The 24,994-nt window shown below is 40.1% G+C and overlaps 1 protein-coding gene across 6 annotated transcripts in view; it reads right to left on the reverse strand.

Annotated features, from left to right (window-relative positions):
- PLCE1 (phospholipase C epsilon 1) overlaps positions 1 to 24,994 on the reverse strand; it is a 330,740-nt gene that overhangs the window by 7,632 nt on the left and 298,114 nt on the right. For all 6 annotated transcript variants that reach the window (XM_073240663.1, XM_073240662.1, XM_073240661.1 and 3 more), the window contains 9 exons: positions 24,124 to 24,245; positions 23,099 to 23,216; positions 18,950 to 19,081; positions 16,191 to 16,481; positions 12,017 to 12,180; positions 10,490 to 10,751; positions 8,433 to 8,551; positions 4,666 to 4,794; positions 1,925 to 2,134 (listed from right to left, as the gene is read on the reverse strand). In XM_073240663.1, the coding sequence (XP_073096764.1) occupies positions 1,925 to 2,134; positions 4,666 to 4,794; positions 8,433 to 8,551; positions 10,490 to 10,751; positions 12,017 to 12,180; positions 16,191 to 16,481; positions 18,950 to 19,081; positions 23,099 to 23,216; positions 24,124 to 24,245 (1,547 nt within the window). The remainder of the gene's footprint in view (positions 1 to 1,924; positions 2,135 to 4,665; positions 4,795 to 8,432; positions 8,552 to 10,489; positions 10,752 to 12,016; positions 12,181 to 16,190; positions 16,482 to 18,949; positions 19,082 to 23,098; positions 23,217 to 24,123; positions 24,246 to 24,994) is intronic.

A 24,994-nucleotide genomic window follows, 5' to 3' on the forward strand; every position in this document is an offset into this window, starting at 1 on the left:
CCATCAGTAAATATGTAGAGTGTCACTATGCACCAGGTAAACAGCCACATTAAACTGATTTGTTATCTTTTGACATACATTCACTCATTTCAAAAATCTTCTCCCAACAAAGGCATATAGAGGACAATTTGCTTTATTCTATTCACCAGAAAATGCTTGTTAGCCTTCCCTTCTAATTTACTCCCCCCTTTTCTTTAAAATGCGTCTTTCCTACCAGCCTTTATTAAATATTTCTTTCTGAGCTCTCTACTGCCTGTTGTCATATACACTTTAATTGCATACGGGCATCCCTAAGCTCCCCAGTCCTTCAACCACATGATGAGGTCCCGTTGTGGCACTCAGCAGCCTGCCTCCCTGCTCTTCCTGCTCCCCTCCTCCCCGGTACTGGGTTGCGTGGCCCATGAGGTCTGACACAACTCCATCCTGGGCAGCACAGGATGGCAGAGACTACACTGACCTGGAAGCTGTAAGACTTCAGTTCTTTCTACTTGTACCCTGTCATGATTTAATCTCTCAAAACCTCAGTTTCCTTATGTGTAAAATCATTTCCATTATATCATGAAATCATTTAGAATAATGAGTGTTTGACAGCTTTAAACCCTATAAATCATTATACAAATACATGGGTTAAAAATTCACTTACTCACTGACATCACTTAGAGGAAGGATATTTTTTTTCATGTAGCTAATTAAGGAGGCAACACATTACAAAAAGAAAAGAAAAATGGAAGAAATTAAAGATGGTTTCAAAAGTAGAGCTCAGTCCTCTGATAGTTTTAGAACCATTATTATTAGAAATGCTTGTTCTCTGTCTTTGCAATTGGTATGTCTGATAGCGAGAGGATGCTGGGGAGACAATTACATTTCTTTGCTTAATAAAGTGTCCTTTTATGGTCTAAGTAAGGCAAGGTTAAGAAGGAAGGCAGTGGCTCTGGTTCCCAGAGAAGATGCTGGAATTCTGTAGAGACTGCAGGTCATGTTCACAGTTACGTACAGAGTGAAAAAGCATGTGATGCTGAAAACTGGCTCTTTATCATCTCTGCTGTGTCCCAGCAAGCATGGACCACCAATGGGCATTTTACCAAGCAAGCTCTATTAGGTGCCCCAAAAGAGCATATCATGTGCCTAAAATAGAGCCTGGCACAGATTAAGTGCTCAATAAATATTTGCTTCATCACATTGTTGAACTGACTCAACCTCTTCATTGTTGACATGTTATTGAGGCATGACTGCCTATGCTGGAGCAATGACCTCATGTCATTTTTTAAAAAGGCACTAAGGTAGTGGGCTCTTATCAGTTTATTCAAAAAGGGAAAAAAACTGCTCCAACAATGAACTCCAGTAGGAGCAACCACTCTGGAGTTGACACACAGACATTGTTTCCTTTATGAGAATGATCATGGGAATATTAGTGAATGTGATAATGCATTTTTAATAGTTCTGACCACAGCTGAGAGGTAGGTTAGTCTTTGTGTGAAGTTGTGGAATATTTTCAAAGAACTGCTGTTGTCTGTCTTAGAAGCACAGAACACTTTTATTAGCTAAAACTTTAACAGGCACTACCAGGAAGGCAACCAATCCCCAAATGTAAAATACCAACAAGTCTTGCATTACACAGTACTGTGACCCTCACAACAATGTTCACACACATAAATAACATACTGGACCCAAGACAAGGACATGCCTAAGGAATCCTTTGAATTCTTGTTCCCTTTCTCTAATATTTACACTGAATTTCTGAACTTAGAGATAACATTCTGAATATGAGCAAAAGAATAAAACTTTCTCCACATGTACTTCAGAAGTATAATGTGAACCAAGTTGCAATTACAAAAAATTCTGAATCCAAGGGAGGTGGCCGGTAGTGGGGTGGTGAACTGCACACTGATCTGTTACTGAGTAGGCTAGGCCAGGGCACACTTACTTCCTGCTGGGTTTTTAAGACAATTCTGCCAACATATCCCTCTTCTGGAAACCAGCTGTTTAAAATCTGCATGATCTCTTCTTCTGGACCAATGGCTCTCTGGAATGGTTGTTTTCTGCATTCAATCTTTTCTTTAGATATAAAATATTTCTCTTCCATCAAAAAATAATCTGTGGCAATAGGTTTGGTATCTTGTTCAATGGTCAGAATCTAAAGAAAAAGGAAAGGCAAATTTAGGCACACCTCCGAGGAGTAGACAAAAAGTTTAATTCAAAACAAGCCTGTTTTCATGGTGTTCAGATAGGTTTGATGTACGATTTGTAAATCAAACCTAGTCTGCAATGTTGCATAATTCTTTTGAGAAGATCTAAGAATTCTCTTATGTCCAAAAAGGATTGTTTATGTCCATTCTGGGCAATGGCACAAATTATTCATAATCCCCAGACAGCATAACTATTTTTCCCACTGCTGGAATGAGAGCTCCTACTGAATCAAAAACTTCAGGTTTTTCAATCTATTAATTTAGCTCTTTGTAATCAAGAGCAAAGAACCTAGTCCAGATTTTACCAAGATCATCTTTTTTTTTCACTTTGAAAATACTCAGTCATATTCTAATCTCCTCTGACCTAAGTTCCTGGGAATTTTCTTTTCAATAAACTCTTGACACCATGCCCAAAAGCTTTTCCTTTGTTGGCTGCTGACTCTGGGCAGTCAGAGTGGTTGAGACAAGGCTCTGGAGCCAGACAGACCTGGGTTTGAAAGCCTGCCCTTATTACTTACTGGCTCTGAGGTGTTGTGCAAGATATCTAAACCCTTGGAGATTCATTTTTCCAGTCTATAAAATGGGAATAATAAGACTAACAACCTCTTAATTTTGTTTTGCTTTCTGACTGAGGCACTGGTTGGTTACAAAGCACAACACCGGCACATTGTGAGAACTCAGTAAGCACTCGCCGTCATTATAGTCACTCTTACTGATGTATTCTTTCACACTCATACTGCCCGGGTTACTGACAAAACGCTGAACCCACGGTGGGTGATGAGAGAAGGCTGCCACCATCTGTCCGGGATTCAGCAAACACTTCCCTTGGACCCCCACCAATGATGCAACTGCCAGAGTCCGCGCCTGGCCCTGCCGCATCTCGCGCCGCACTGGGAGGACAAGCAGTGAACTGAGGGCGGTGGGGCAGAGGACGCAGGAAGGCTCTGCTCTCCTTGCCCCAGTGCTTGGTCTGTAATCGACGACGGGCTATGGGTTCTGCGGGTGTGAGGCAACTACTAAGGAGTAATTCAGGAAGCGAAGCTTCTGGGAGTAGGTCAGGCAGCACTGCCCCTCCCTGCGAGGGCCGCCTCGCCCCCCTCAGTTCTGCTTTACGTCTGTGGGATATTTGTGTGGGGTGACAATAAAGTCATGGGCTGCTTTTTATGGGTGGTCCATGGCAATGCTTCCTTATCTTATGTCCTCACATTTTACAGAGTCTCAACCCCAACAGTGTTTTGTGAGAGTAGACACTGAAGCTCAGGGATGGATCGATTTAAAAAACAAAGAACGAAGAAAACCTTGGTAGTAGCTTTTGTTTGATAATCTATGAAATTTGATATTTTAAGTTGTTTTCTCTCACTTTAAGTCAGTTGCAAAATGTTGGCCTGTCCATAAAGACTTCTCAAAGGACAACTATTCATGAACACTTACTGTGTACGTGTTTGATGGGGCTTTAATGTTCCCATACATCCTATGGTTGCAGTTGCATTTCATCATACACCCTAACTTCAGAGGGAGCTCAGGGGTTTTGCCTCTCAGTCACTGCTCCCTTTGGTTTACCCCCAACGAGGAAAAGGAATTCAGAAATGGGTTGAGGATAAAATAGTCTGCAAGGATATTAGGTCACTGTGCCAATCAGGGTGGAGTTTCTAGTAGGAACAGAAAAGGAATTATACATGGGCCTGCCTTGCCCTTCCAAGGAGCTGCCTCCTCTCTGGATGCTGCTTTTTGCTCTTGGCTTTCTCACTTGTCCAAGCCCTCCCTTGGACAATGTCCCTGCCTTCAGAAAGACACAGAGATTTTGGGGGATCCTGAGCAGAAGTGGCATTGCATGAGGGGACTTAAGTCAGCTCCGCTGCAGGGTTGGAGTACCAGACTCTCATCCTCTTGTTTTAGGTGCTCCATTCCTCTGTACCACCAGAGGGTGGGGTCTCAGAGGTCAAGACCAAGTGCCAGGGAAAGGGGAAAAGGGCAGCTGCTCAACATGCAAATGAAGGCCTATGGCTAGCGGGGCTGAAGATATCTTCCTGGCCAATGTGGTCCATCCTGATGCTCTAAAAGTCTGATCCAATTCCTAGGATGGCAGACAGACCTCATCCAGCTCATGTGTGAATTCTGACTGAGTAGTAAGCTCTGCATTAAGAAGGAAGATGAGGCCTATGAATAGACTTAAAAGGAAGAGTACACATGGTTGGAAAGCCACTCATTTGGGTCTTTATCCTTCTTGAGTCCAGTTTTTCACATGGCTAATAGATTGTTAAAAATTCTTCTGTACAGGTTAAGGTAGCTTGTCTAGTGGTAGCAAGATCCCTAAGATCATTCTTAGGGTGTATCTTAATGTTGAATAACACAAATAATCAAAAGGCAGATCACCAACATGGACTTTATATACTTATGTATGTATGCCTATACACATATTTATACACATACACATTCATTAGATGGTGGATTCCCCCAACCACGGACTCAGTGGACTTACTTGCTGGAGAAGCTGCTTTGCCTTGGTGCCTCCATTTATAGAGAAAACTGTAAAGGGCTCTGGCCCTGGGGCCCCATGCACTGTGACTCTGTGACTCTGCAAACATTTTCTTTCTTCTGTACTAAACATCTGTCAAGGAAGATCACATGGTTTCTCATTCATTCTCATTCTCATGTTATTTCTAGGCTATATTCAGTACAGAAGTGCTAGTTCTTAGAAGTATGTAGGGACGTATAGACACAAAAGAAGAGCACCCTTTTGCATCCTGATGCATCTTTTTGTGGTTGAAGAGGCATTGGTGCATCTTCCTTAATAACCTAGTGAGGATATATGACAGCGTACCACGAAAATATTAATTTATTTTAAGTAAGTGTCTCTTTCTGTTATAATTAGGGGACTGATAATATCTGAAATATATGTTTAGTCCTTACTTAAGAACTGACATTCAACAGTGTCTATTGAGTTCCATCTCTCTTCAGGCTACTGGGCTAGAATTTTGGATGGTGAGATGATAAATAAAATATTTTGTCCTTAGAGAGCTCACCATCAAGGCACACAAGTACTTATCATACAAAAAGTATATCTGTTAGGAAGAGCTGGGAGGTGTGTAACTTATAACTCTTTGAGCATTTTGAAAACAAAACTATTTATGGCGGGCTGATAATGAATCAGACATTAGACCTGGCCCTGGGGATTTAGGGAGAAATGGGACATTATCTCTACCGTCAAGGGCTCCCAGCTGAATGCACAGTGAACAGCTAGAAGAGAAAGTATACAATTGTAAGATGCATGGCAGGTTCCTTGGAAACCCAGAGAACCTATCCCCTGTTTTAAGGAAATCAGAGAGTGCTTCCTGATAATGGTATCATCTGAACTAAATCTTGAAGGTCCAGTGTGACTTAGCAGATGAAGAGTGGGACAAGAACATTCCAGATGTTGAGGCAGCCTGTGTGCAAAGACTTAGAGGTGGCCTAAAGTGGGGCATTCTGGGAACCTCAGTGAGTTCTGTGACTGTGGTATTGGAAGGATAAGACTGGAGATGCAAGTAAGAGCACAATCATGCAGGCCTTTTTCTAACTGGCTAGAAAATTTAGACTGAAACTGGCAAAATGGCAACCCAAGGACCTAAGTGTTTTGCTTAGAATGCATTTTAGTTTTATTGCAGGCAGTGGGAAAAAGAGGTTGGCTGTTTTGTTATGCTTATACAATGTATGTTTATTTAATCAACTTTAGTGAGATACGATTTGTACACCATACAATGCCTGCATTTTAATTGTGTGGTTTAGCCTGCACAATATTTTTAAAAAGTTGAAATAGTTGCCAACATTTATACAAAGCCAGATGTCCTGATTCTCTTGAAAACCAAAGACTTTGGAGATACTGCATGGCAACAAGCAGCTGGAGCTGAGAGCAGGGTACCAGCTGTCCTTTTAAATGACCCATGAGCTCCCTGCTTTCTCAGTCTTCTGGTCCATGTGTAAACTTTATCCTAAAAGCAATGGAGAACCAAGGAAGGGTTTTTAACAGGGTTGTGACATCAGATTTAGGCTTTAGGTAGATCTGTCTAAGAGGCCCTAAAAGAGGATTTACAGAGGGGTAGGTACAAGCTCAGAGGCAGAGACCAGTGGGAAACCCATTAACAACAAGCCAGGTGAAGATGAATGAGGGCCCAGGGAGTAGAGATGGTCAGAGATGAATGGATTTGAAAGATACTTAGGAGACAGGTTTATCAAATCTTAAAGGGGGCATGGAGAAAGAGGGAGAAGTCCAGGGTGATCTTCAGTTCCTGGCTTGAAAAATGGACAGTGATGACTTCCAAGGTCAAAGAACATATATTTACCAAGCATATATACTGCTACCTGGGTTAAACCAAGGATGACATGGTGTGATATAATAAGCAATAAATATTTGGTCTTTGTTTGCAGTTCCTGATACACATCTCCTAAACCCTGAAATTCTAAAAATAATCTCTGGAGTGATGGAGTGAGGACGGGTTTTCTGTATGCCAGTGAGATGACTGATGGCCGGGGACCCCTGGAGGGCCTCAGGAGGGGAGCTGGTTGCCAGAGAAGTCAGGACATGATTAGATGGTTGGAACTTTCAGCCCTACCTCCCGACTTTCAGGGAGAGGAAGGGAGCTGGAGATTGGATTTCATCACCAGTTACCAGTGATTTACTCAAACATGCCCATGCAAAGAAATCAACATAGAACCCCCTGCAAGATGGGGTTCTGAGAATTTCTGGGTTGGTGAGCACATCAAGATTCTGGGAGGGTGGTGTGTCCCGAGAGGGCATGGAGGTTGTGTACTCTCCTTCCTCCATACCTTGCCCTCTGTCTCTCTTCCATCTGCCTGTTTCTGAGCTGTGTCCTTTATAATAAACCAGTAATTACAAATAAGCACTTCCCTGAGTCCTGTGAGTCTAGCAGATTACTGAACCTGAGGAAGGGGTTGTGGGAACCTCTTGAATTTACAGCTGGTTGGACCTAAGTACCAGTGACAACCTGGGACTTGTGACTGGCATCTGAAGTGGGGGCAGTCTTGTGGGACTGAGCCCTTAACTTGTAGACTCTGACACTAACTCCAGTGTTAAAATTGAATTGGAAGGCAGGACAGCTAGCTGGTGTCACAGAGTTGGAAAAGACACCACTCACTTGGTGTCAGAAGTATTGTGAGGAAAAATGGTTCATTCATGGCATGTATAGACTCTTTAGCTCTCATAGGTACTGAGGGCAACAAATCCAGCACTGGGGACTAACCCCTGCTCTGCCTTTCTGAAAGCATCTGATTCTTGCTCCTAGGTACCAGGCAGCCTTGTGCCTGCCTCCCAGGCCTCAGCACAAGGTGTAGGCAATACCTCCCTCCACCTTGGCTAAAGAGCTACTCTCATTCTTGGACACACACTGAAGGGAAAAGGAGGACAACCTAAGAAAACAAGGCCAGAAACTGAGAGGGAAGAAACTGATGAGGTGAGGAAAGAGAAGCAGAGAAGTGAGCAGGGCTACTTAGAGGTGGCAGTGGCAGCAATCAAGCCAGGGTCACTGTGCGCATATACGGTGCCTTTCCAAAGGTTGTTAGGACTATATTGAAGAATGAAAGTGATAACAACAGTGAACGGATTATTAAACATATAAAGAGGTAAATTGATGGACACTCTTTTAAGTTAATTTTTGAAGAGCAAGCATAATGGAATTAATAAGTTAATTAAAGCAGTGCTACTTGTTTAAAAGTAAACAGCTCTGCCTTACTGGGGAGAGCACTGGTCCAACGGTTCTCAAACTTCAGTTGTCACAGACCTTACCTGGGGAACTTGTTAGTACACAGACTCTGCAGTGGTGTCACTTTTCCTCTCCCATTCCCCAAAATGCAGATTCCGATTCCCCCAAGTTTTGCTTAATTAAGCCTTTTCCCCATGTTATTTTTGGCTCACATCCCTGGAGGCACCATAATGTGCTCATTAAGAGTATGGGCTTTGGCACTAGATGAACTTGGGTTTATAGCTGTGTGACCTCAGATGTATTTAGCTCTTACCTTCTGCTTCTGTAAAATGGACATGAAACTCGTAGCTAGTTCATGAAGTTATTGAAAAGATTGAGTTAGCATATATGCAAAAGTGCTTAGAAAGTGTCAAGTGACAGCCATTTTTGTTTTTATTTCCATAGCTACCTAATTAATGACTCTAACTGACCACATTCATGTACCATAAGAAAACCCACCCCCAGCAGACCAATCCCTGGAAATATGCTGAGTGAAAGAGAACTTACTTACCAAAGAAGCCGGCATAGTATTGCTTGAGGAATTTTCTTCCATCCTTCTGCTGTTTATGAATAAACTAGAGATTTCTAAGACTTCATTGTGGAGGTTTCGCAGCTGAAGATGTCGATACCCTGGAATAATGCAGAATTGGGAAAAGCTTGTTAGCCATGCACTGCAGAGATCTTCAAAGAAGATAACCCCAGGGAAGTCAATAAACGATAGGTAGAAGTAAGACCTTAAGGTAAGCAGCGGGTGGCAACAGGCACACAACCCTACAGATGCCTTTTCATCAGGAGAGTGCTGCCCCTGGAAAAGTCTTGGGACCACCTAGAGGCAATGAACTTGTCCAGGTACTGTTTAAATTTAGACTCAAACAGAAGTCTTAAACTCAAAATATAGTAGGAAAACCTGATCATTTCCTATCAGGTCATCTACAGTCAACGTTTTACAAACATTCCCTCTTAAAACAGGTTTAGTGATAATAAAGTATTCCATCAATAAATAGTTGGTTAAATAAATTATGGTGTGAGTGTTTGTACAATTATAAAATGGAATAGTATGCAGCCAGTTAAAGTGGTAATGGCAGTGTATAGTTATTAACATGAGAAGTTGCTGATGATGTACATTAGCAAGTGAAAACCAGTAAGTTGCAAACGCTAAGAATCAGTAAGAAGCCTATTTGTTAAAAATATATACTATATGCTAATATGTTCATACATGGCCAGAGAAATAAAGCCTGCAAAAAATACACACGAAAACTGATTATTTTGGAGAGATGGGAAATGGATTATTTAAGAAAATTGTTTCTGCTTTTGTGTACTTCCTCATATATTTGTAATAGCTGTTATGAACTGAACTGAATTGTGTCCTAAAAGTTAAATGTTGAAGCCGTAACTCCCAGTACCTCAAAATATGATAGTATCTGGAGAGAAGACCCTTAAAGAGGTAATGAAGTTAAAATGGGTCATGAGGGTGGGCCTAATCCAATTAGACTGGTGTCCCTATAAGAAGAGGAGGTTAGCATACAGACAGACACCAGATGCCATGCACATGGACTGAGGGACGCTGTGAAGCCACAGTGAGAGGGCAGCCATGTGCAAGTCGAGAGAGGCTTCAGAAGAAACCAAGCCTGCTGACATCGTGACCTTAAACTTCCAGCATCCAGAGCTGTGAGAAACCTGATTTCTGTTGTATAAGCCCCTAGTCCTGCGTGTTTTGTTTGGCAGCCTGAGCCAACTAAGGCAGAGTGACCACGTGTTCCTTGCATAATGGAGAAGAGAAACAAGAAAAGAACAAAATGTAGGAGATACAGCAAGTGTGTAGACTCAGAGGTTGGCAGTTTGAGTGTGGTTGTGGGAGGAAGTACATACTCAAAGTGAGCAACGGGTCAGCATCCCTGGGAGCTTGTAGAAATGAAGAATCTCAAACTCCAGCCCAGACCCATGGAATCAGAATCTGCACTTTATTACCAAGAGCCCCGTGACTCCAATGCATATCAAAGTTTGAGAAGCAATGTGCAGAAGTGCTAGACAGGTGCTCCCTGAGGTGCCACAGTGAAGCTAACTCACAGAAAGCCAACAACTCTGGCCTATGTTCAGGATTCACCATCTCCCCCTGCTTTGCAGCGACACCCACCTCCAGTTCCTGACGCTGGACTTCCACTAGGCCCAGACTCCCACCTTAGCCCACATATGCCTCAGTCACACCCAACCCTCCCTCCTCTCTGCCCTCTCCATATTTCAATCCCTGTTTTAAAGATGCCAGAGGCACGGTGGGTGCTTTTGGGGAAGGGATGTGTGGGCATGAGCACGACACCACTGCCCCTGACAGCAGCAGCGGTGGGAGAGGCTGTGCTTCATAAACGATGTCGTCGATACCTCAGATTTAAGGATAATGTACAAGAAAAAACCTCTTTTGAAATGTGCTTACGCAGTGTTCAGATTTGTATTATTTCTTTCTGCCTCTTATTTTAACTTTGTAATATGAAAAAGAGAGAGATGTATAATGAACTCCAGGCAGCTACCACTTAGCTACAATAATAATGAATATCTTTGACAATTTTATCTCACCTCGTTTTAAAGCCTTGAGTGGAATGATTCTTTGAGCAGTTACTGCTGAGCTGTTGTTTTCCACAACTGCAAAACGAAGAAATATGAGCTCTTCAAAGTGAACCCGGAAGAGAAACTGTTCGTTCCACATGGGGTTCAGAGTATTTCGATGGATGGGCTTTGTGCGGAAATGGCAGCTGTCCAGGGGCATGCCCAGGATATCAACTTCAATACATGGGCTTCCTGTGCTGTTACTTGGGCACACATTTTGGCCAGAGACAATCTGAAGGGGAAAAAAAGGATCAAAGTCACTGAAGATACAAAAGAAACAAAGACAACCTTGGCACTCACTGCTTCCCTTCTCAAAGAAGCACTCTGGAATAGATGAGGTAAATGATTAATAAAGTAGCTAAAAAAAGAAAAAGAAAGAAAAGAAGTGACTAATCAGGTAATCTCAGGGTTGGAAGCCTATCTACCTAGCTCCACCCTTTCCACTGTCACAATGTTCAAATATCTTCCAAAACCAAGCAGTTAAGATGAATCTCTGTTTCTCAGGAAGGTAAGAGAAAAGGCATTATGCAATATAACCACAAATGTGTTACTGACATTCTGTTCAAAATGTTTTAGGTGTATATTTTATAACTTCAAAACCTTTTTCTTGAAGAGTTCAGTTTTGGAGCAAGTCACAGGGTGATGTTAGGAATTAATTCATGGTCTTCTGTAAACAGATGAAACTGTATTCGAGTCTAGCTAAAATTGTAAAAATAGAAAAGGGGCTCCTGCCCTAGTCATAGGGAAAGAGACAAGCAGTTTGGGTGGCAGGAAAATCTGTGACGGGCTTTCCCAGGGGCTGGGGTGCTGTGAGCAGAGCAGGCGCTGGTGCCATTCTTCCTTTGTAGGGAAACAGACAAGATCTAAGGATGGACAGAAGAGATAACTTAATCCCTCTCCATCTCTCCTGTCACCCATCCAGTGGGGTTTTTTTCTCTGTCAGCTAAGAGGGAGTGAAAGAACAGGGAAATAAAGTTGACTGATGAGTTACCGGGGTTTGGTTGTTAAGGGCAGTCTGTGGAGTTTTGACGATTAGTTAATTAGGCAATAAAAGGAATAAGGAAAAACCCAGGAATGATAGAGGCCACAATGCAAGGAGGGAAGATATTTAACTGATATCAGTATCTATTTGTCTGATCTTATAAGAGCTTGTTAGAATTTAAGATGCCCTGCTCTAGCAAAGAGCTCAGCTTTTATGGGATATGCTCACAGTTATGACTCTTGGGGCCCTGGATGACAGAATTACCACTAACAGTACATAGGTGAAGCAGGGATCTCATAATTCCACCTACTGGGCTCTGGCAAATACAGTGTCTGGTGACAGCATACCTAACCCACAGCCACTGCTTTCTGACAGGTAAAGAAATTCTCTTGGACTAAATCTACACGAATAAAATTGTGAGATGAGAACTTTGTAATGCCTTGAATTTAAAACTACTTCACACTCAGGAAGGCTTAAACAACTTACTGTATTCTGACTATAGGGGTCATACTTACAGTTAAAGAATAGATGGTAGGCTCCATGTTGTCCAGGTCTCTTTCTAAGGGAGAGAACTTCTGATACATGGGACAGTTCTTGTCCCACAAAACTGGGGGTTTCAAAACATAACCACAGCCACCATTGGCCTCAAACATGGCAGCATTTAAATGTAAGGGGAGATCTGCAAAACAAAGTCAATATTGCTTGTTATTTTGTCACATTAGTGTCATCTTACAAATTTACTTTAGAGTTGAAAAGAACTTTGTGTCAATTTTCCCTAAGCTTAAGCATGAAGAAGAGATAACCATTCATCCGTTGCATAAATTGAGTACCTACTATGTGCCAGGTTGTTAGGCATCAGAGATACAGCAGGTAACAAGACTTCATGAAGCTTATGGTCTATGGGATATGCCAGTGTTCCTACTCCAACTCACATTCTTCTACTTAAAAAACTCCATTTGCAAAAAAATTTTACAACATCCATCTAAAAAATACTTGAAACACCTCATTTTTATACTGAAGTTTAGAAAGCAATAACAGCATTTCTTATCCCCAAATGCCTAACCATGTAGCCAATTAGATGACCAATTCTTGCTTTTCCCAAAGATAAAAATTTTAACAATCCAAGAAAGACTACAGGAATTGTCTTTCCCTTGACTTCTCAATTTCAACTCATAAATTACAATACCTCTTTTCAAGAGTTGAAGTTCAATATGAAAAAAATCATTATCACATGTGATACACATCATCCCCTCAATCATAAACTCTGGGAACTTGCACAATGGCTTCCAGTCTTTTGCAGCCAAATCTTATTTGGCACAGTTCTTTGATGAACGATTGGATACCTGCCATGTTTTGGACTCTTATATACTCAAATGTTCATCTGATGGTACAAGTCTGTAAAAAAGTTGCCCAAATGAGCAAAAAGTTTCTGAGACACACCTGACAAACGTTCCCTCTAATAGATTCCTTCCATGTGCAGAGTGAACTTTGCTATAGGGACCTACATTAAGAAAAAGTGTGGTAAGGACCACGGAGCAATGAGAAGTTGGCCTCCACTTGTCTCATGTGTAAAATTTTTCCACGTACAAGGAGTTGGCTAGGATTGTGTGCAGAGATTCCTGAGTCTCCTTACCGATAAAATTAGTGCACTGACCCCACTTCTCAGGCCCCTTCCACTCCTGATGTGACTGATTCATTGAGGCCAATTATCTTGCCTGCAGTGGGAGAAATTTCTCTCCCCAGGCTACTCCATGATGATGGAACAGAGATGGGGTAGGATGACTAAGAAAGTGAAACAAAGCAACTCACAGAATTGGTAATGTGCAATGCATATATATTACTTAACAAGATGATAACAGCTTACTGCACTCGTACTGTGTACTAGGCCTCACTCCAAGGACTTTATATGTCTCAGTTTCTCCCAATAACCCACGAGGCAAATTCCTTTAGTATTCTCATTTTTACAGATGAAGTGGAGGCACAAGAAGTGAAAATACCCAAGGCCCATAGCTACTAAGTGGTGGATGCTAGGGTTCAAACCCAGACAGCCTGACCCATAGTTCCAATCTAAACTACTGAGCCATATATTGTACATCTCACAGGTTGTCATAAAGATAAGTGACCTAATGTGCAAAAGTTCCTACTCCAGCATTTGGCACATAAGGTGCTTGATAAACAGTAGCTATTAAATTATGATTATCATGTCAATACCCATTTGGGCTTAAGGTCTGATTTCATTGCACTGTGTCTATTCTTGTAGCTTTCCAAAACTATAAAGCACTTTTTCTTAACTAAAATCTCATTTGGTGATCCAATTAACAAAACAGACCCATTCGAAGCTGCTCAGTTTGGAATCAAGATAGAACCTTAAATCTAGCCCTCCTGCTGTCCCCTAGGGGCAGCACTTCTTCTGTCCCAGAACTTCATCTAGGGCAGTTGTTTTAAAGCCCACTGTTCCGACCAAGTGAAAGAGTGTAACCCCACCAACACTCTCAGTCAATGCATGTGATGGCAGATCAAGCATTTCATTGTCTTTATGGTCTTCTAGTCATTTAGGAACCCTGTATTATGTAGACACCATTCTCAAGAATTATCCCTATATTTTAGGACTGGAATAGTCATCATAAAGAGTGTGACAATCATTCAAGAAAGCATAATAAATATTAATCGAAGTTTTTCTTTAGACCGGGGCTGTATGCCTACATACTTGTAGGTCCTGGTACCTAAGGCAAGAATTGTCTGCCCCAGATGGACAGAACTTTGAGTGGCTGTTGCCAGGAATAACCAAGGTCTGCATACCAGGCTCAAGTTAGTTTCCAAACTCAAGATTTGGTTTTTATTGAGTGTACACCCGGGCTACTCCTGGTTCCAGATCACTTCAGACCTTCTCAGAGTTGATAGAGCCAAGAGAAATCCTGGGAAGAGATGACCCTAAGTCCACGGACACCCCTTGGGGGCATCAGTCACCTGAAACTCAAAAAGTGGTCAGGCAGATGATCCATGGAACCTATTGGAGGCAAGAGGAGCACTGGGACATGGTTCTCTGTATTTGGCTGGGATGTTTCACGGAAAATAAAGCACTCCCAAACCTAGGGACTCCTTTCAAAGATTAAAAAAATAACAGTGGCCATGTTGACTTATCTATTTGGACTAGCAATTCACAGAGAATTATGTAGAAGAGATCTGGACCAAAAAACAGTAACTGCACATTCAGATTGCAGTGGGCTGGTAGGGACAATCTGTTTCAGCTCAGAACAGAGTGCATTTATTGAGCATCTACTGAGTGCAAGGTATTGCCTAGGCTCTAACCCCAGTTTGCAGAAATGAAGAGCATTTTTACAGATGAACATACTGAAACTGAATTAGTTCTTGCCTCGTCCAGCTTGGGTAGATGTTTAATCACTGCTGGCTTCATTGAATCAGGAGAGGTTTATGGCAGCACTCCCTGTTGGGTTGGAAAATTATGTAGAGAAACTTGAGGATGAACCACACAGTACAGCCATCTGCCTCCCCTGAATGTGGCAGCATGGGCATGCACTCTTGGCATGATTTGGGAGAGAGGCAGAGCCTTCACAGGTGAGTGGAGGCAAAGCTGCAACCTCAGTGTGTGCTGGAAGACAGTGGGGTGGCCCAAGGAGGAGCAATTCCTGTGTCCCCTTCAGCTGCGGCTCCCTTTGCCATCTGTGGAGCCAGTGTGTCTGTACTGGCCTCAACACTTCAGGAGAAAGAGCACATCCAAAACCAAATGCATTCCCATTTCCTTGAGAAAAACATTTTACTAGTTATTTCAGTTTACTTAAAGTATTTCAGTATCATAATATCCAAGGGCGCCAGTGGCCATAGAGCTAAGCATAGGGCCAGAGATGTGAACCCACAAGCCACTTGGGACAGACTGAAAAGAAATTTTTACAACTATGAAAATATTTCATTACTATTTCCACTTTTGAGTCCAAATCACACTGTTTTCATAAGTTATCAAAAACACTTAACGATAGTTAATGTTTGTGGAATGCTTTCTATGTGCCAGGCACTTTGCCAAGTTTAACTATGGTTCTTCACCTGCATTATCTTATTTAATTTCAACTGAAAGAAGCAAACATAACAAGGGCCAAAAACTTAACTGTTATCTCTAACCATATGTCTGCAGGGTCAGCCACAATGGGCAATGTTGGTGCAAGTGCCAGGTGGCTAGCTGGTCCCAGAGCTAAGCTGTGGTTTGACCCTGGCTGGAAACAGGGCTATGCAATGGCTGATGGGTCAGCAGGGTTAGTGAGGACTGGATTCAGTTCATGTGAGAGAAATGCAGAGGCCACTTGACTGTTCACAGGAGAGACTGTGATGTGTTAGGAAATATCTGCCCCAAAAGATGATTTAAAACTGGACAGAGCCCTACCAAGAGCAGTTTTGTGTTTAAAAAAGTGCTTTAAAAAGAGGGCAGGAACAAGAGAGTATTAGAGGACCCTTCAAGGTTCTTTCTATCACTGTAGCTCTGGAACACCAAGGGCACAGTTCAGTATCAAATTCACAACTGCTTCCTGTCATCTGTATTTTTATCCTCAGATATGGTGTGCCCCAGTCTGGAATCTTGCCCCTTTAAAAAAATATTGTTGCCGAACTATGTTCACTGAAATATAAGACCCAAAGGAGAAAGGAGAGGAGGCACGCATTTGAGTGAAGCAGGTCCATTACCATCTGTCTGGTAGTTGAGAGCCACGAGCTGTATCCCATGGAGCCAGAACATGAGGGGGTTGGGGTTGGAAGAATCGATGCGGGTGGCAGCTGGGTAAGTCCTCAGCAGCTGGCAGGCGGTGTGCTGGATCAGTTTCTGAGAATACCTGCGACACAGACGTTTGGCGGCATTTTCATTCAGTGATGAGATATGGTAACATTTGGGAGTTCTAATGATAGCGCTGAGGGACGTGGTTGGGTTGAGAGGGATAGAAGATTCCTCCCAGGCCTGCCGCATTCCTTCATAGGAACCTAAACCCCCAAAAGATTAGCCTCAGATTAGTGCAGAAATTTTTAAATATTTGAGAAAGATAAACCTAAAAGTGAATAATCATAACACATAACATATCAGAATACATCCTGTGTGTTACTAGTGAGTTGGTTCAACACCTTGAAACAAAATAGTAGCTATTGAGTTTTAAAATGAGTGTGGCAACATCTACTTAAATGTCTGAATATATTCACAGGACAAATGAGATACTCATGCAGAAGACTTCTGCATGAGTATCTCATTTGTCCTGTGAATATATTTGCCAATACACAACAAAATATGTTTAACGGTGTTCACTCTACATTGTTTTTTCTAGCAAAAAAAAAAAACAATTCAGGAAGCAACCCAAACATTCTCTCAGTGAGGAAGTGGTTAAATAAATGACAGTATATCTACAGAGTGGAATATCATAGAGGCATTAAGGAGAATAAGGTAAATATATGTATAGAAAGCTATGTAACAAGTTACATCAAGTGTAAAAATTATACAAGTCTCCCTGATTTCAAACTATATGACAAAGCTATGGTAATCAAAACAGTATGGTACTGGTATGAAAACAGACACATAGATCAATGGAACAGAAATAGAGTGCCAAGAAATAAACCCACATATATATGGTCAATTAATTTATGACACAGGGGCCAAGAATATACAGTGGAGAAAAGACAGTCTGCTCAATAAAAGGAAAATTGGACAGCTACCTGTGAAAGAATGAAACTTGATCACTATCTTACACCATATACAAAAATTAACCCCAAATGGATTAAAGACTTGAATGGAAGACATGAAACCATAAAACTCCTAGATGTATATAGGTGGTAAGCTCTTTGACATCAGTCTCAGCAGTGATTTTTTAAATCTGACAACAAAACCAAAAATAAGTGGTATTACATTAAACTAAAAAGCTTCTGTACAGTGAAGGGAACCATTAAAATGAAAAGGCAACCTACTGAATGGGAGAAAATATTTGCAACTCATATATTTGATAAGGGGTTAATATCCAAAATATATAAAGAATTCATACAACTCCCTAACAAGAAAACAAAACATTGTAATTAAAAAATGGGCAGAGGACCTAAACAGACATTTTCCAAAGAAGACATAGAGATGGCCGACAGGCACATGAGAAGACATTCAACATTACTAATTATCAGGAAAATACAAATCAAACCACAATGAGGTATCACCTCATACCTGTTAGAATGACTATTATCAAAATGACAAGAAATAACAAGTGTTGGAGAGGGTGTGAAGAAAAGGGAATGCATTGTTTCTGTGAATGCAAATTGGTGTAGCCAATATGGAAAACAGTATGGAGGTTCCTCAAAAAATTAAGGATAAAACTTCCATATGATTCAGCTATACCACTTCTGGTATTTATCAAAAGAAAATGAAAACACTAATTTGAAAAGATATATGCACCCTGATGTTCACTGCAGCATTATTTACAATATCCAGAATATGCAAGCAACTTAAATGACTATTGATGGATGAATAAAGAAGATGTAGTCATCTATCTATCTATCTATCTATCTATCTATCTATCTATCTATCTATCTATCTATCTATCTATATTTGTCATCTATGTTACTCAGTCATAAAGAAGGAAACCCATGCATTTGCCACAAGATGGATTTAGCATCATGCTAAATAGAGTAAGTCAGACAAAGAAAAATACCTTATGATTTCACTAATATGTGGAATCTAAAAATAAAACAAATGAATAAACAAAACAAAACTCATAGATACAGAGAACTAATTAGTGGTTGTCAGCAGGAAAGAGGGTGGGCAAAATGGGCTAAAGGGGTTAATTGTGTGGGGACAGATTGTACCTAGACTTATTGTAGGTATCACTTATAGTGTATACAAAAATTGAATTACTGTGTTGTACACCTGAAACTACTATAATGTTCTATACCAATTTTACCTAAAAAAAGTTATACAAGTTATGTTCAAATATATTCCATTTGGATTATCTTAAAAAGAATCTTATTTTTCTTGAACAAAGCACAATAAATTTAACAGTGGTTACCTCTGAGGAGTAGAACTGGGACATTGAGAGTGGAAAGGAATTTTAATAAAACTCTGAGTTGAGTTTTTCACTATGAGAATTTATTACTTTTATAATAAAAAGTAATTACAAATAAAATGGATATATCTTCTGGAGACATAATGGTGAAGAGTACAGTTCCAAGAACCACTAGAATGTTCCAAGGTGGCTCCAATTTTTACTTTTGATGCACTTTTAAAACATCTTTAGCAAAATGCTATTTTTTAGAAAGTTAAGGGCATAAATTTTTAATTTTTAAAATATTTATAACATGCTCATAATGTGAACATTCATGAAGATTAAAAAGAATTAAAAAGTTCAAGGGACTTGCTTAGACAGTAAAATATTGGAATCATCTAGCATGCAGAATTAAACAAAGATATTGTAAGGTGACTTTACTTTTTCCAGATGCTTTGTTAAATGATGCTGCCTCCCCAGGGCTCATTCTGCCCGGATTGTTGCCAAAAATGGACTTCCTGCTTTTTCTTTCTTTTCCTCTGCTAGAGCCAGATGCATTTAGAGTTGACAGGCCTGTTCCCATAAAATGAAAATAAATAAGCCAAAACCTACAAGCAAGGGAACTCAACATTTTCCATCCCTGTTAATGTTTATTTTGAAGTCCTACTACTCCCTTGCAGCCTAGTACAGAAGACCTACTAGCGTTCAGCACTGTTAGGAATAGCATTGCAGGAAATTTAACAATTTTTATCTCTGTAGGCAAATGTGACAAGAACTGCATCATTATTACAGAATGACCACTTGACTGGGCACCAGAAAGATTCTGAAAAATTGCATGATAAGAAACTGCCCCACTCAACATTTAATGATCAGAACCTAGTTACTTAATTTGTAGAGATAAAAGAAAGGTTAAGAGGCTGAGATTTAGCATATCATCTAGGTTCAATTCCTGCCATGATGAGCTTTGACTTAACATCTACCTTCTCTGTTCCTCAGTTTCCTTATCTACAAAATGGGTGTAGTAATAGGAACTCACAGGTTAGTCTGAGGATTAAATGGGAAATATAGTAATAATGATGTTTTATGGCTTTTCTTTCTCACTCCTGGGTCCAGCCACTCCCTGGATCCTTCCTGCCTAGCACAGTGCCTGGTGCACAGTGGGAACTTTGTTAGACACTTGCTGAGTGAGGAAATGAATACACACCATGCAGACCTGGTTCCAGAGCAGGAAGAGTGATTTAAAGGTGTCAGTGAAAACAGAGTTCCCTTCAAATCATTCCCGCTGTTTATAGTTGTGCCATTAGATAGTGATTCCTTCAGCTGAACTGCATTTTGAGGGTCCTCTTTCAGATAAAATTCTTCTTTTGAGAACATCATCAATGAAGATAGGATCAAGTAGTGTTTAATGAGCATAGACTTAAGGGTTTAAGCCTGGTTCCTAGCACTGTGACCTCACACAAGTTGTCTGACCTCTCTGCATCACTCCTTCCTCATCTGTAAGTGGGGTATAGTTAGGATTGAATGAGATGATGTATATGCACATGTTTAGTGGAGTGTGTTGTTTCAGACAAAGTGCTCATAGCAGCACTACAGAAAGTTCACAGCAGCCGTGGGGCTTCTAAAATTTTTTTTTTCTTTTAAGTATCTCTAACTGCAGACGCACTTATTTGGACTTGAGTTCTCATAGTTTATCTTAAAATTTGGTGTGAATTTTGCCCTCTACACAATGATATAACAATGAATTTTCTCTAAAGTAAAATCCATGAGGGCCCAGAGTCGGGAGCTGTATTCATTCTGTGGCTGCATTCGGGCTGTGTTCACATCCTGGCGTGTGTCTATATATCCCATGGGTATGGGGGCCTTTCTGTGAAATGCCTGGCTGTTCTCTTGGGGTGGGGTGAGGAAGCTAAAAAACAAGGCGAAGGAATCTAGAAAGGCCAGAAAAGTAACTGAAGGAGCAACAAAGAACCTTCATTTGCCCTGTTGGCCCATTTACTAATGACAATGGCTAATGACCATTTCCAGAGAGCCAACTATATTCTAGATTGTGTGCTAATCTCATTATATACTTCATTTCTAGTTTTTATAGCAACCTGCAAGTTAGGACTGTTATGCTGCTTCTGAAGTGCAGAGAAATTACATAACTATCTTAGTCCAGGTCACAGAAGAATCGAGCCCTCTGAGGCAGGTTTATGATCTTGGGGAACTTACTTCTGGGAAAGGTGGTACTACATGACCTTTGTGGAGCCCCACTGCACTGAAGGTTTTTTGTATGTGGCTCCTTGGAAGGCCCTTGGGAAGGTAAAAGGTGAGATGCATTGAAATTGATAATGTAGCAGAACTGAAATTAATAGTATAAAAAAGGACATTTTATGGTATTTCCTCATGGGCATCAAAACAAATCAAAAGACCAAAAAATATTTAGAAGGTATAATAAAGATTCTGGCAACACAATATTGACATTTTGAGAGAGGAAATAAATTTGAGGAAACAAAAATGTGAGAAATTTCAATTTTTAAAAAGAAATATTAAAATATAGTATAGTTATCAAAAATGTGTACTATATAAACACTTTTTAAGAACAGTATACCTGGAATTTTAAAAACAAGCCAAAAAACCCTTAGTTCAGCATCAAGCCAGAAGCTGTATCAAATGGTCTTTTGACTCTCCTGCAATTCTCTACAGGTACAGAAACTTCATCTTTCACAGTGATTTCAAGTATCTTTGGTAATTTGTGCTCTTTATTTAGTGCTTGAGAAGAAAAGACAAAGCCATCAGAATGGTTTGGGTGTAGTGTCAGCTGCATATACAAAGGACAAGAGATACAGTGGGTGAATTCTTAGCGTGGTCCTCACACTTGTTCCTGTGATAAAGGACATGCAGGCCATTAGGCTCTTTGACAGGAAAAGGATTTTATCCCATCATAAGAACAAGTTTGCCAGCTGCAAATATGATCAAATTGTACTTACGTGACAAAGTCACCATCTATGAAACTAAACTGAAATGGTTAGATTCTTGCATTTCTTTGAAACCTTTGCTTGCTGGTTATTAATTCATATCCCCCTCAACAGAATTTGCTAGCAGATAATCAGTAGCAGCTGCCAAAAACTTAAAAGCAGTTTATGGGAGAAAACTTAAAATTGAGAAAGTTTTATCTATGACTTTTCCCCTCTGCTATATGAAACGACCACTAGTAACATAATTTTTAAATAGCCCAATATTTTTGCCCTGTTTACATGGCAGAGTGTGAGAACTGGTGCTTAAGATAAGCTTCTAGAAGCCAGGACCTGCATTCAGATCAGCTTGAAAAAAAATGAGGGTTGGTATTTTTAATTCCCCTCTGCAAACCAAGTTTACATATCCTGTTTACTAACATTTAGATGGATCCCCCACTTCTAGATGCTTCACTGTTTCAGAGATCTTGTGCAAGGGAATCCTTTTTCTTAATATGAGGACATAAATTTTTCTCACTTCCAAATATTTTGGATTCTCCTGTTTGCCCTCCACCTCCTGCTGGGACACTCAGTTGAATGAACTCATTTGATAGCATACCCTAACAAGAAAGGCAGGTCATGAAATGGTTAAGGACAAGATTCTGGAGATAGACAGGTTCAGAATTATAGTTCTACCATTTATTAACTGAAATGCACATTTTTTAGGGAAAACAGTTCATCAGCTTAAGTTCACTGTCATTCTAGAAATGGCCAGCTGGGGAAACTCTCTCTTCCACTGAAAGTGTGTCCCTGGTCCTTGTGGTTTGGGTGAAGATTTGCTACATAGCCCAGGGTTGGGGCAAGTGACATAGGCCTAAGATAGTCAGAGCACTGCATGCCCTTGGCCACAGTTCAGGGACAGGCAAATAACCCAATAAAAAATAATAAAACTCCTGCTGAAAGTTCTGGAAGAGACTCTTACACTGAAGTGGAATCTAGAAATATATAGAGTTAGGCTGCTGCAGCTGCCTTACAACCACAAAGGGAACAGATCCAACACAGTGGAGGCAGAATGAAAAGCGGGAAAAGAAAAAGACCTGGATCAAGCTATACCTGACACTTGTATCCCTTCATTTTCCAATACAGGAGTCAATAAATTCCTCTTTCCTTAAGTCAATTTATGACACTTTCAAACAAAAGAGTCTTAACTGATACACTCACTCTGAAACCTTGGGCCAATTACTTCATCTTACCCAGACTTTCTTTTATTTAAAACGGGAATACATCTATCCACCTCAGAGAATTATTGCAGTCAGTACGATGATATATGTAAAATACCTAGCACAAATCCTGGTACTTAAGTGCCTAATAAATTTTAGCCATGAGATGTTATAGATATTATTATCATTATTATTAGCTATTATGAAAAGATATGATCTGGAAAATGAAGATTTATGGTATTTTCATCATGAGCATCAAAGCAAATAATAATAATAATAGTAATAATAATAATAAATATTTAGAAAGTATTATAATAATGATTTTGGCACTGTGATTTAGTTATTTTGGAGAGCATTCATAATGCTCAATTAAATAAATAGTATATTTTTATCTTTTGGTATCTTTAAATGTTATAAATGATATTGCCTTCTCTTACCTGGAAATTTTACTGCTTGGCAATAGATAACAAGGTCAGAAAGCTCAGGTGCAATCTGTCTGCTTTCCTTTTTATTCTGAGGAAGATAAAATTCTTCTCCCAGTTCCATGTCATAAACCTATCAAGGAAAAAATGATACCAGTTTACCTGGAAGGTATATGCAGCTCACCTCTGAATCCCTAAAGCTCTATCTGCATCTCTTGTGTCATCAGTGTGATTCACCTTGCTCTGTATTCATGTATATACAAGTAATAATGCCTTCCCAGAGTAAAATATTTCTGAGAGCAAGGGATGAGTCTAACTCATCATCATTTTTACCTCAGGGCATACATCAGCTTCTTAAATGTGGAATGGTCAATGCATATTTGTTGAACGAATAGATGACTGAGTATGTATTTTCTGTGGCTCAAGTTTTTGACATATCTTATTATTTTCTTCTCCAATAATGTCATTGCAACTACATCTATAGATTTGCTGAGAGTCTACATACTGTAAGGCACTTGAGGGTAAAGTCTGGGTATCATTTATCTTTCTATTCCCTGGGTCATTCCTCTACTAACAATTCATACTCTGGGCCCTGTTTATTTTCTTGGTCATCCTAAACACCTTTAAAACTAGCAGCTCCTTGAATGTGCCAGACTGTTCTCTTGGTCTGAATATCCTATTTTGTGTGCTTGGCCAGATTTCCTCCTCCAACATCATCTTCCCTGATGCTCTGATAACACTGTGTAATCACTGCTGTTTGTGCTTATCTACAGGTGCTCTTTACATGTTCCTTTCCATCACCAAACCACTTCCTGTGCCACCCGTCACACAGTACACCTCAGCAGGTATTGGCGGGATGGAACCAGTGACTAACCTACAAATGGCAGGAGGGTGTCTCATATCATCACCATGCAGGCTTTGTAATCTAAGGGAAAGTGAGGGGAAAGGGGAAGGGAAGGATAGGGAGGAAGTGAAATGCCATCTGAAGCTGACAAGAGTACCATGGTCCAAGTGTAATTTAACAGAAACCATTCACCTACCTTTCCTTTGTTGCAAGCAGAGTTATCTGCTTTCTTTATCCTCTTGGGGATTTCTTCATTATACTCAAACTGAAGCTTGTCATTACATGATTTATTTTCAGGTCTGTCTTCTAGAATGTTGTCTGTAAATGAGTTGGCAGGCTTCAGCAAACAAGAACCAAATGCTTCACTTAAGGGCTATGACTACATCATTGCAAGAATATCCAGATATTTTTGCTTATCTGTTAAGACTGAGGCTCTGGCTATATGTTATCAAAATGATGGCTTGAAGTATAATTTTTTAAATATGTTAAATGATGAGTTGATTTTTGCTGGTAAGGATTAATTTACAAGTAGGTTTGGTATCATATAGCCATAATCTATATGTGAAGGCACATTTTCATATAGATGAGGGGAACTGTGCAAACATTATGAAAGATATCCTGTCAAGAAGCTGTCAGCACTCAAGTTTGGGAAGGATTTGGTGGCTGAAGCACTTCTAGATGGTGCATACAAGAATTAATCATTTTTACTTTAAAATGAAGCTATTAGCTTCTTTTACTTCTAGAAATGTCTAAACTAGGGGAAAAAAGACATTGTTATTTCCAATGCAATATTCATAATTTTACTTGATTGGAAAGTAAAGTTTTCATAATTTTTGATTTATGAAATTTATGAAAATCTTAAGGATAGGAATTAAAATATATCTAAAGATATCTAAAGTATGACAGCTAATCTTAGCTCTTATTTTGGTATTTCTATTTGAAATGACCTTAAAGGTGTTAGAGGGATATCATGATTATGTTCTTTCAAAATGAAAAACAATACAGCCCATTTCTCATCCAAAATTAACTATCTCATCAGACAAAAAATGCTATACCAAAATATCCTT

This window comes from Manis javanica, chromosome 7, assembly GCF_040802235.1.
Source record: "Manis javanica isolate MJ-LG chromosome 7, MJ_LKY, whole genome shotgun sequence".
Classification (NCBI taxonomy): Eukaryota; Metazoa; Chordata; class Mammalia; order Pholidota; family Manidae; genus Manis; species Manis javanica.